At 48.5% G+C, this 13,295-nt stretch overlaps 2 protein-coding genes across 2 annotated transcripts; both read right to left on the bottom strand.

Annotated features, from left to right (window-relative positions):
- Positions 1 to 224: 224 nt before the first annotated feature.
- Positions 225 to 971, bottom strand: FIESC28_10557 (uncharacterized protein; the record flags this gene model as incomplete). Its single annotated transcript, XM_031164688.1, has 1 exon — positions 225 to 971. One exon carries the CDS (start codon positions 969 to 971, stop codon positions 225 to 227), a length of 747 nt encoding a protein of 248 aa, XP_031011252.1.
- A 6,077-nt stretch (positions 972 to 7,048) lies between these two features.
- On the bottom strand, positions 7,049 to 9,302 carry FIESC28_10558 (uncharacterized protein; the record flags this gene model as incomplete). Its single annotated transcript, XM_031164689.1, has 2 exons — positions 7,049 to 7,296; positions 7,352 to 9,302. 2 exons carry the CDS (start codon positions 9,300 to 9,302, stop codon positions 7,049 to 7,051), a joined length of 2,199 nt encoding a protein of 732 aa, XP_031011253.1.
- Positions 9,303 to 13,295: the final 3,993 nt, after the last annotated feature.

The following is a 13,295-nucleotide window of genomic DNA, read 5'->3' on the forward strand; positions in this document are numbered from 1 at the left end:
AAAGCAAACATGAAACTTAAGACGCACGCTTTCTGCGTGTGGGGATATCATTACAAAATGGGAATCAATACCCAAACGCCAATGGCAATCCATTGCCCCATGTTCTGTAGTCCCGCCAGTTTATATATGCTCGCTACCGATGACGGTCGGCCGAGGCTTTCGCTAAATATCAAATGTATAAATCATGTACGTGAGAAGATGCTTGTAAGATCCGTAAAGTTTGCTTAACGACCTGGTCGCGACTTGAGACCGACGTCGCCATTGAGCAATAGTGTCTTCCAACGACGGTCGACAGCATGACGATCGCGGCCGAGATTTCGGGCGCAATCTTGCCATTCTGCCTTGGACAGCCTAAGCTTCTCCAATACAATCTCAATGAGTACGCGATCGTCCTCAGCACTCCAGTCCTCTTCATCAGAGTCCTCCTCGTTGATGAGGTGACCACCTTGTCGAAGGTGCATGTTGTGAAAGTCAGAACGATCGAGACCAAGCGGCAATTGCTCGGGAGCAATGCGCGTACGTCTGGGTGTTGAGGGTGCCATTTGCTCCAGAGAGCAACGCGACGGGGACTCGCTACCAGACTCGCTTGCTGATGAATAGCGGTCCATCTCTTCGTCGGCAACGCGACGTTTCTTGTTGGTAGTGCGGGGTGCGGCGCGCTTAGTGACCTTCTTGGGTCCGACTGGCTCGCGACGTTGAGGGCGTGGTCGCAGGCGCAACTTCAGAGGAGGCGCGGCGTGAGCGAGTGGTGGAGTTGGTAGTTGAGTGTGAGAAGGAGCAGGGCGAGAGTCGGTAACGATGGGCGTAGGCATCGATAGAAGTGATTGGAGTGAGCGGCAAGTGGTCATGAGGTTGGCGAAGGAACCGTGTGAGGATGCTGGAGGGCTGGCGGGAGGAGAGAAGAGCGAGTGTTGAAGTCGGGAGTGAGCTGAGTGCGACGCATCGCATGGTAGCGCAGACGGGAGGAGCATATTTGCGGTTTGAAGTTGTATGATTTCGAAGTTTGATGCGAAATTTGATCACAGCAACAGTTGTTGTTTTGTTAAAAGTGGTTGAGCGTGTGGTTGGCGTGTGGTGCGATTGCGACTGGGATAAGACGCGGCGCTGGCGCAAAAGTCCGTCAGGAAGGAAAGTTAGGGTCTTGACGAGGGTTGTAAGTGGTGAGTGAGAAAGCGGGTTGACGGAATATGAATAAGTTGCGATGCGGCTGCCGGGTTGAGTAATGTAAATAATTTGGTGGTTTGACTGTTTGTGTTTGTGTTGATGTTTGTTGTAGGTAGAAAGGAGTCTGTTGTCGGAGTGAAGAGTAGGAAATGCGGTGGTTGTGGTGGGAATTGGAATGAACGGGGGGTTGGTCAGGCAAGTGGCATGGGAATGGCATGGGAAGGGGCAGGGACGCAGTGGCCTAATATGGATGTGGAAGTGGACGAGAAGAACCTTGTGCTGGACCAGGGTGGGAAGGAGGGTCCAGGTGAAGGTTCCACAGTTCACAGTCCACAATTCACAGTGCACCTGCACTCGCACTTGCAGCTCTAGCAGCTGCAGCTGCAGGCAGTCGCAATTGGGGTCTGTGGTACCCACTGCACTCCACCTAACTTCTTCAGTCCATTGAGGGAGGTGCGTTGGCAGGCTGCACAGAAACCAACAGATACTGTACCTCCCCTACGCCTATCCAGACGCCTCAACGACGTGGACTGGACCCTCCCGTGAGTTTTACGTCGCGCCCGTTTTAGCGGCAGCGGTAAATCTAACAGCTTCGAGGTAGCGGTAAAGGTCGAGGACTGACAGCACAGTACAGTGCAGTCTTCGTAAACCTACCCAGGTACCCAGGTAGACACGAGAGTTAAAGACGGGTGAGGGACCCCGTGCACCGCCTGATCGTCGTAACCTGGCAGTCCTGCTCTTTGACCAAAAAGTATTTTGGGCTCAAAAAGTCCACACTCCAGAGCCCAGTTGGGTCTGTGGATGGGTACCTCCACTACCTCCAGGTTGTGGTGTCCATCCATTGTTGGGGCTCGATCCATACTACAAGGGCATTACAGGGGGTGAGAGCACCTGTTTTTGGATCTAACTGAACACAAAGACAGACTGAGGTGAGGTGCTTGTTCGTGACTTCCGGGTAAGAAGTCACAAATAGATTTACACGACAGAGAAAGGAAAGAAAGACCAACTCAAACATGGGTTACCTGCCCTGAGTGTGTCCGTACCTGCTTCATCACAAAGTGCAGACATATATCACTTGCATGCAAATCCCTGCCGAGTATTGCACTGTACCTATCGACGAAGCTGACGACTTTCTTGTCCAATTACACAAATATACCTGAGACATCTTGAACGGCTTCAACCTCAACACACTTTCATGCCCGATTACAAGCTGTTAATGAACAGCCTCACTATGGTTTAAACCAGTTGTAATTAATTGTGTCTTTGTCTTTTCCCCTTTGCTTCCCCTTCACATCGTGTGATACTCCGCCAAAAAAAATCACTATCGATGTAGTCATCCACCTTTCTTTAACCCTTAACCCTTCAACTCCAGTGTTCATTGTCTAGAACCTTAGGGTAGGTGTTGTGTCCGATCCCCCTCGTTATCCCTTTATCTTTTTCATCTATCGATCAAAGTATTGCCTTTTCTGACGTCTTTTCAACGGCTCGATTGGCCCCTGCATATTCTTCTCCGTATCTCTCCCTCTACTGAGCCAAAAGCAATAAACCTTCACCTTTATCCCTTCGATCATTATGCAAGAAATAGCCAGGCCATGTCCAAGACAGACAAATGCAGATCATAGTTCTACACACACAGCCGAAAGAAGAAAAGAAAGAATCGATTGCAATCCCTCGTTTCGTAATCGTTTGGCGACATGGTTCCGCAATATTGATCTGTTCAGTGTCATGAAGCCGAGGCGAGAAAAAGAAGGACTGAGCAAATCTATACACATGTCCCCACAATCAAATCATACGACACTACCGCTCACTTTTTTTGTTCTTTCTTTCTATCATTTCGACCGCGATATCGATACACGACAATTGGCTCACAATTTCAACCAGGACACAATTAAACGTATCCTCTGTGTATCTCACATTGCCTAGGTCATGGATTTGGAGAAGCAAGCAGAATGGCAGGGCTGAGCAAATACAGAAGAGCTTCACCAGTGCTCAGCCCTTCACAATCCTTTCAAGGGCAAGACACTGAATGTGACCAAGTCCAAATCAATTACACATGACAAGAAGCCTAACACGTTTTCGCTTGTTCAACGTCTCCCTCTTACACAATCGCCCTTGAGTCGAAGGATCTAATTAGTGTTTCTAGGTCTAGAAACCCATGGATACTGTCCATGTTGGGTTTGATGCCCTACCTGACTCGAGACACCAGCTTACTATCCTGTGCATCCCACGAAGACAAGGGTTTAATGCAGAGTGCAGAGTCAGACACACCAGTTACAGAATTTTGTGTACTACTGCGTACTAGTATTTGGATCGAACTATCTACACTGCATCAGGTAACCTTGCTGGATCCTGCCAAGTTGATCAACTTTGTCTTGTCTTGGTCCAACACGGAGAGTCTTTTGCTCAGCCAATAGACACGAGCAACCTGGACGCCGCGCTTGTTCATCCACACAAAGGAGGCATGTCTCAATGATGTTACAGTTAGTCAGTCGGCGGAACCGAGTTGAAAGGCTGTTCCTGAGACAAAGCAACATGTCTGTCTATTGGCAAGTCGCTCAAGAGCAATATTTGACGCACATAATACAAAAACTCTCCGCTGGCGCACCAGCCGTGGTGGGATACACTACCTTCGCTCGCTACCCTACTAAGCCTGGTGGGAGCGAGCCGTCGCGGCACAGGCTAGGACCATCCCATCGCTACCCTTCTTCCTCCCCTACCATGGCGTACCGCTCGCTTCCACGTTGATGTGCTGCAGGGTCCTAGATGTTAGGACTTGCAAGTGACGAAAGATGCTTTACACGGGACTATCTGTATTGTGTCGACACGAAAAAATTCCTTGGTCTATATCCGTACCCCTCCCTACTTCCTGAGCCGTTCATGGATGATACCAGCACGATTTACCAAACGGTGGGAGTGTGTGCCGGCGTGACCTTGTTCGTGACAATCTTTACAAACGAGTCGGTGAGATCATGCCTGATTCAAGTTCTACCGCTCTTTGTTCTTCGATACCCTACCCCGTTTAAAAGTATCATGAGTATGCACGATTTGCTGGCTGAAAGGATTATGGACCCGTCTTAGACGCTGGAACGGTCAAAGCATGCTCAGTTATACTGATGACGTGCATGGCAGGATTATTCCTCGATCCCCAATGAATACTCGATCTTTTCGATCGAGACACTTACTGATTCCTCTCTTTGGGGTTGCACTTCTCAATTTGATGCCTCCCTCATCATGAAGTGGTCTTCCTGATGACTTGCACCATATTCTCTATGAAGCGATGGGCAGCAGGTCAAGTTATTTTCACAAGACATTCACAAATCATTCACCGCCCGGTTTATAACGCATGCCGCTCAGATTCCCAGTCATTGGCCCCAGAAGACAGTCGTGTTCTTGTATCGTCGCGCGATTACCGCACAAAGGCGCGAGAAATACGCGTTTGAAGTTGGAAAATCGCGACTTGGACGCGACAACGCGTTAATTGAGACATGCATGATCTCTAAGCTTGACCAATGGAAGAATACGCAATTATGGGTATAAGTGGAGAGGCACGCAACCACTTCCGATGGTGGTCGGTGCGTGCATCAAGTACCTGTCGCTCTTGACATGGGACGTGAACAGGACATGGGTATTGCAAAGGTTATGGCATGGATGTGTGTACAGTGTGCTCATGATTCTTCTTACGGCTTGCCTTTGCCTTACCATGAGGTTGAGTTAGGCCAGCTCTTTGTTTCTGGTGTCTATAATTGCTGAAACCATGGCACGTCGGGTATCTTGTTCTTTGTTGCTCATGGTCATGGCCATTGCGTCACCGCCACAAGAATCTTTTGATGACTCCCAATTGCTTCCAAATCCGGCTCCCGAAACTTGGATAGACTCCAGCTGGATGGTATCACATCGTCTTACCCTACCTAGGTACTTCAAATCCTTGTGGAGTGAACCAAGTACCGAGAAGACAAGACAAGACAAGCCAATATATCGCTCACACATGTTCTCCTCTCATATGGATGATCGAACCAAACCATGACTGACGGCTACCAGAGTTTATCCTCATGCGGTTTCGCTGTCTGTAAAGATAAAGACCTATCCACTCCACTCATCCCCGCCCTTCAGCCATGATAAGTCAATTGTCACTATCCACTGAACTAACATCTTTCAACAGAATAGCGAGACATGTAAACACACAAAACGCGCCTGGGCTATCGCCGTCAACACACCAAGAACCCCTCAATTCAGCTGATTGTCTCAGTGTCAAGACCCTCGCTCCCTGCTCTCGGTCGACCCAGTGGGGGAGCACTCTTTCACAGGTGCAATTGGAGTTTCTCCCTTGTAACATACACTTTCCTTTGCCCGAGTACCAGATCGAGATCTATCAAGCCCTGACTAGTGACGCCCTTCCCGAGTTCTGGGATTAGGTACATGCATTATACAAGTGTAATCACTGCTCCCTGTCGAGGCCTTTGTCCAGTGGGTAATTATAGTTCAAAGGCGGAAATAACTTCTTCATGATGAGTGATGTAAATTAGGAACAAGCTGAATGATACGGTCTGGGTCGGGGGTTGGTCTATTCCTGTTTATGCTTTCTATTGTTGGTTCTCCCTGTAAGCCAATAACTTGTGTGATCAACCAACAGGACACATAGCCTATCTGACAAACAGCTTCTTCACACGGGATGAATATCCTGAAACTCCTGTAAAGACTTAACTTAACAAAAGCGGCTTTGAACACTGATGAGAAGTCATCGATTCGTGCCGAGACAGACTATTGACTACTCTAACTTCGTCCGAAGTCGTCATTCGTCCCTTGCATAGTGTTTTGGCTTGGACGACGGAGGATGGTCACATGGTTTAACAGATCAACGAGGGAGGGTTCAAGACAATAGCCCAAGTAGCGTCATGAATTGAGGAGCCCCTTTCTTTCTCTTTTGCATCTGGACTAGTTCAGATGTTTGATGATGGTCTTGAATATCATCGATCTATCAAAGCAGAAGATCATCACGCATGACGTCTCAAATCGAGTGAATGAAGTCACCGGAGGCATATGAATCGGCAAGATATATCAAATAATAGATTCACAGAGTAAAATAGTACAAAAATCCATGAAACAATGACATTCTTTGCTGTGATCCAGATATAGCTGAACCTACCCTGTATACTCATCCATGTGAGCATTAGCAGTTCCAGAGACCCCCTTGCATATCAACCAAGACATCTAAGTTTAAGAACCATGAGTAAGTCGATGACGGAAATATCACATGCTGCAGGACGAAAACGTATATCGCATCGGATGGCTCATGTGGTGAATGTACTATGCATACCTTCGTTCATGGTAGGCATTATATTACTATGTCATGACTATCTCCAAGGTGTCTCTCTGCAGTAGCCAAAATCAAGACATTAATCACCACTGCAAGCTAACCCAACACAACGTGCTTGCCATACAAACAGATGCTGTGAACCACAACCCAAATAATGTTCCCTTTCCACTGAAAACAGGCAACTTATGCTCAACTAGACACCAACCAAAGATGTGGACCGCCATCTCCAACATATTACATCTCATCATCCCACGCCTGGTATTACTCTAAAGGTGACGCTCGGGAAAAAAATATATGCCGTAACAGATTCTCATACGAAACGTTAGAAAGGAAACCGACCCTCTGGACCGTAGATCACGCGAAGTAATCATACGCGATACGATGCTGTGTACGCCGGGATAGATAAAGAATATATGCCCCAAGAACATGTCGTTGGTGACATCAGCAATGACAGTAAAAGTCGATAGTCGATATGCGCTTCAGCCGCATTTTCATTAAGAAGCGTAGTCGTCGTTGATTATGTGCCTCCCAATATTGAACCCAGAACGAATAAAAATTCGCCTGCTTCCATCACATCACGATGCAGTCCTTGTCGTCTTTGCCGTTCTTCTGGATCTTTCCGTTGCGCGGAGGAGCAACCTCCATCGGGGTGCCCTGTCCGCTGACAGCCGCTTGGATAATGGCCAAACGTTGTTTGGCTCGCTCCTCACCGGCATCGGCAGCCTTGACATACCAAACATTGGCCTCCAAGACATCACGACGGCATCCGATGCCCATCTCTGTAAAGTAACCAACGGCATATTGTGCCTTGACAAAACCTGTGTTGTTATTAGTAAACTTGCCTCAATGCATTGACGTGAAAGCAAGACTCACCCAAATCAGCAGATCGGCGCGCCCACTCGTAGGCCTCCTCCTCGTCCTTCTCCAGAATCGGAGGAGCGCCGACCATGTACCACGCACACAAACCCATCATGGCACCAGCATGTCCACGTTCAGCTGCTCCAGTATAGAAATGTACACTAAGAGCTGGGTCTCGGGGGCAATTAAGTAGGCCGTGCTCATAGGCATCCCCAAGACGATAATTAGCCTCAGGGTGCCCCAGCTCGGCAGCTTGGGTAAAAAGCTCGGCAGCATGGTTGTCATCCTTGAAAATATCCGCACCATATCCATTCTCATACAAGCAACCAAGCTGGTACGGTGCTGAGTTGTATTGTACATCAGCGGCTTCAGCAGCAAGCTTCATCCACTTAATTCCTTCTCGATAGCGCTTCTCTCCAAGGTCACCAGATAGGCAGGCCTTACCCAAACGTGTCATGGCACCGGGGTGACGCTTCGAGGCAGCTGTGCGCAAGAACTGTACCGCCTTAGCAGGGTCCTTTCGGCAGCCCCAGCCAAATTCGTAGCACAACGCAGTTCGATATCCAGATTCAGCATGTCCATGCTTTGCCGCCAGAACAAACAGTGGGAAGGCCGAATTATAGTCCTCCTTACCCTTACTGAAAAGCCCAGAGGCAAAACCATCTGCAAGGTAGTATTGGGCAAAAGGGTAGCCCGCACTGGCAAGACGCTGCAGAATTTGTCGAGCTTCGCGAACCAACTCGTGAGGGCTCGGCACTGAACCTTCAGCAGCTGGGCTATCACGGCCTTTTTGAGGTTTCGGACTATTCTTGCGCGTCTTAGGGTCCGAAAAGTCCAAACCTTGTTCCTGGGCAGTCGAAATCAGGAAAATGGCAAATGAGTACTGGATCGAGGAGTCATTCGTCTTCTTGACGTTCGCACGATACATGTCCAAAGTCTTTTGTGTACTGAGGAGAGACGCATTATTGCCTATGACAGTTCGGAGGTTCGAGTTATCAGGAGTCAGAGGCGCCGGTGCTTGTTGAGGATAAGGCGCATTCAGTAATTCTGCATATGTCGACTGTCTTACATCAGGAGATTTACGTGACTGTGGGCCACCTGGAATCAAGCCTGGAGAGCGACCACGAGAGTCAGAATAGACAGAATAAGAAGACGGCGGCCGAGGGAGAGAAGTCCTCATATGATTACCGGGGTTTGGAGTAAGGTGGCGGCCAACACTCGAAGCGCTCTCAGACAAATCAGGAGTTGAAGAGTTCTTGACTTCCGCGTTGGGAACACTTGGTGGAAAATCTTTCTGATGGTGATACTGAAAGAGCGGCACCTCGGGCACGTTGCCTTCAATAATGGAGCTTTCTGGAGATTCACCTAATGCCTGACCATCGGTATTCTCATTTACACCAGAAAGAGAGCTTGCGCTTGTTGTCGCCGAAGACTCGATCGAGACTTGTTGTGGGTTTGTGCTCGTAGTTTCATCTGATTCACGACTGTTTCGATATTGGTCTTGGTCGCGGACTCTTTCTGTCGGCGTTGGCTTAGTAGATCCAGGCATAGCTATTGTATCAGAAGACAATGCAGAGCTGTCTCTAACCGCTGAAGTCATATTTTGTAATTCCCGAGGGCTCGTTGGCTCTGATCGACCGTGTTGTGGAGGTGGAGGAGGAGCAAATTCCGGGGGCGAAGGTAGCGGATGAAGAGTTCGGTCAACCAATTCTCCTCTCAAGGCTTGCTTCGGAGTATATTCCACATCAGCGTTTGAAGGCTGGACCCAGTTTCCCTGCTGTGAATTAACGCGAACAGGAGAGACTGGCCCATCGCGCAGTCTTGGACCCTCGGCATGATCGAGATTGGGAATGCGGACCGGGCTATGGCGAGAAGCACTGGTCGGTCTTGAAGAGGGTCTCGAAGGGGACTCGTAGTAGTCGGATGAGTCTGCAGCAGCAGAGGACGAATGATTAACTGCTGCCATGGTAGGACGAAGGTGAAAGTTTGGTAGTGCCGAAGCAGCCAAACGTAACTTAAGGTATCTTTCAGAACGAGTGTCGGGGGTAAAGCTGTGTGGTTCGACAGCGGCAACGGTGCGCAAGGGAACTCGATGATAGTTGTGTATCCAAAACCACGATGAACCCTAACTCACTGAGACCGAAGCGTGCGAAAAGCGAAGGCGTGGAAAGAAAGACAAGACGAAAGATCCGAAGATAGCGACTGTGGAGGAGGAGAAGGAGCGATCGTCGTAGTTTGTAGTCAGTGATGGACGGTTTAGCGCAGGTAGCGTATGGAGTAGCAGTCAGTTATGGAGTGGATGCTGCACGAAGGATATTTGGGTAGGATCCGAAACGCGGCGATACAGCGGGGACAAGGGGCAGTAGGGCAAAGAGAGAATGGATCAGCGAGCGACAGTGCAGTGACTAGGGGTGGTTGCAGAGAAGGTTAGCTGGGGAAAGACGACCCTGAGAAAGTGAGGTGCTGGAATCGACGAAACAGGTACCTGTGCCTATCTCAATTTTTTTCACTTACTTCTTTCTCTGCAAAGAATGGAAGGGAGAGAGAAGGACGGGAAGAGCCAAGACTTAACTAGTCCCAGAATTGGACGGAAGCAAAGGAAATTCCAAGCAATAAGATGAGTGGACTTGGGGCTGAGATCCAATGAGGGTCTTCCTTGTCCTGGCGCTGCGCCGTCCGATGGATGGATGGATATTGGCGGTTGGTGGTGGTGAGAGGTCAGGTCCAAGGTCCAAGTGCCAACTGGAGTTTAGCTTAGTAGTGGAGCGGATGGTCCATGTGCATAGTCCCTACTGTAGAAACTCGCGGGGGTTGTTTGTCTGGGGTTTATATTATCATAATTGTTTGGATAATAAATACTTATTGATTGTTGTTTCGCTTGAAAGAAAGGGTGACGAATTAGTGTGATGATGATGAATCAGGAACAAATATCCAAGGCTAGAAAAGTACTGCAATCGAGCCAAGCCGCATCATGGGGCAGTTACGACCAAGAATCAGTTAGAGACTTACTAGGCAGGTACGGAGTATTGAAGCCAACATTTATTGGCGTGGATAGCTGAACTGGCCATGACTGGGAAGGAACAAGGATTTTCTCTACCGAGTGTCACCCAGGAAGGCACGGGCAGGCAGGCAGGCTCTGTCGATTTACTTTTACAAGTGCCTCTTTAACTCAGGACCCTCCCGTCTTGTTACACCACAGATATTTACTACCTCCACTAATCGTACATAAGCAAGTCAAAAGTACCAATCTTTCAACTGTCTTCTGAATCAAAAGTGATTGCATCACAGCAATTACGTGTGTCTAAAAAGCAACAAGCGTCGTGCACACCCCCTTTTCCCAATCTCAATACGCGGCCCTAAAGGGATGGAAGATACGGAGCTCCCTACAAGAAGGCTCGGCATGACGAACGAAACCTCTTGTCTTGTGTGCGGAAATGGCACGGTCGGTAAAAAATTACCGGGCTTATTCCTATTCTCAAAAGGGAAACACAAAGTCTCCAGATGACAAGCACTGCGATTTCAATTCGTTTCGTGAACCAACGAGCTAGAGCTGAAAAGCCTCTGTCATGCAATGCTTCCCAATATTGCAGAGCCCGTCGCGCCCATTTACGAAACTGCACGTTAGCGTCATTGCAGCATAACCCGTGGCTGCACCGTAAATAACTCAACTCAAGGGTCCAGGTCTAGCCCAGGCCGGCGGATAATTGCGCCAAGCTCTAGGTTTCCAACGTACCTGTGGCCTGACCGCCACGAGGTTCTGCGTCCAAATACATACTCATATGTTCAAAAGCTTGGCCTTGAGTTGCTTCAATGCGGGTGAACTAATCCTGGCATTGGACTTTTGTTGTTTCAGCAGCTCCAAGCTTTGAGTGTTGTACAATACAGGGGGATTCGTGGCCTTGGATGGAATCACGATGGCATGACATACAAAGAAGCATCAGTGTGATCATTAGCCCTTGCTCTCGTTCTCTACCTATATCAGTGTTTGGGGTTCAACAGGGCTGAGCTGCCGCCATGGCGTCGGTATCGTCACACAAACTACCGCCGTCAAATCGCCAATGGCTTGCTTGCACAAGCAAAGCTGATCGGAGATTTCCTCTGCTGTCACATCCGGATTGGACGGTAACGTCTCTTTGCTTTTTACTTTGTCCACAGACCCGGGAAGAAGGCGAGCACATTGTCCCTACGTATTACAAATCGGTGCACAAGAAGTGCTTTTCAAAGCAACTTGTCAGAACGACGAATGCCAATTGAAACTAGAACACACTGTTATTATTGTCACAGCTTCGGATGCCCCCTGCTCTTTCTAGAGGCGCAAGCCCATCCTCATGTTTGCTACGCGCCAAGTGCCCTGTTAAATTGGCCATCCTTTTGAGCTATCTCGCCTGCACTAAGACCATCTTGGAAAACTGTGCTTCGTCCCTGGCGTCTGGCAAACATCCTTATGAGTACTGCAGTTCCTTACCCCCACGAATGTACCAAAGAAACCTTTCGTATCCTGGTTATAGTCATAGTAGCCAGTGCTGCCTTGGTCAGCCAGGTGTGTTATCCGATTGAGGCTGTGCTAGGCCAGGGTCTTAGTCTTGATCTCTCTTGCTTTTCTTGATCTCCATTATTCCCCTGATTGTACCGAAGCCTTTATATCTGCACCTCTAGCATTGAGGCCCAATAGCACTACCGGTCGAACGATCCAGCAATATGCACTGCTAATAGAGCAGTTTGTTTTATGACATGTCTTATGGCTTTGAGCTCCCTGCGGGGTGAGCTTTATGGGACATTTCACAGGATCCAGGTTGTTTATATAAACGGCGGGCCGTCCGATCGACATACGGCCCCACCTACCCGAGCCGACCGCTGCTCCGGGGCCTTGAAGGACCCCACTCCGGAAGGTGGTCAACCTGCATACAACGCTTGCTTATGTTAACGGAACCAGACTCTTAAAACCTCCAGCTTGCTTTGTAATGGTCAGGCTTCCTGATTTAACTATACTGAAACCTTCCCATTTCCCCAATATCTGCTAATCAATAATTGGTGATTGGAGAGATATCCCATTTGCCAGAAATTTGGAGGGGCTCACTTTTCCTAGGATCATGCTTCTTTGATTCCTGACCTGGGGAACCCCGCGACGAAGTCAATGCTGGTGCAACGATGTTCCAAATTTAGTTATTGATATTTCACCCACTCACAACTTTACAAGTGAACCCAGCTTTTGTGTCTGGATGCATCGTCGTCATCTTGTCATTCCCATCATTCTGCGATACATCTCGTATAAGAGGCAAGCTAGTGTTGTAAACACCCACATGATCCAGTTGATCTTGCTCGTATCTGAGATTCCACAACTCTAGGAGATCCACTCACGCAGTCTTGCTGCATTGCTGCTAATCTATCACATCGCCTACATAGCTGGCTGCTTGCGCTCTGACTTGTTAGATGCCTTCCATGTTGAGACCCTAGGCCTGAATTTGGGAGTAATGAATCCAGTCTATATCTTAGTCCTCAAATAGAACAGACGTATTATTGACAAACCTATTTCACTTGAGTAATTGCATCGCTATCTCTACCGCGACGAAGTGAACGCTTCACTGGTATTTTGATAGTTTTCGGGGTTGGCATCGGGGCAAAGTGGGGTAGAGTTCGGAGCGGATCGAGTGCGCCACCGGTAAGGAAATAAATAAAACATGTGCAAGATCACCGGAGCGACACTAAGTGTAGATATTCAAAGGAAATGCCACGGTTCTATCGGTTTTAATTAATTTTGAGTTCATGCGACCCGAACGACTGGAAATAAAGCCGATTCAACGGCAAAATATCCGGGCTGCAGATACACGTGGTGTAGAGTTAGACGTGTCTTGTGAAGTAAATGAATACCTACTTTACCTACACAAACAAGCGCAGTCGCCCGCTGATGAGAAACCTTTCACACGGTGGTTATGGTCAACGAGGTGCTAACTGTTATCTG

The sequence above is a fragment of the Fusarium coffeatum genome (assembly GCF_003316985.1).
Source record: "Fusarium coffeatum strain FIESC_28 chromosome Unknown BRIP53273_contig_321, whole genome shotgun sequence".
In the NCBI taxonomy this organism is placed as follows: domain Eukaryota; kingdom Fungi; phylum Ascomycota; class Sordariomycetes; order Hypocreales; family Nectriaceae; genus Fusarium; species Fusarium coffeatum.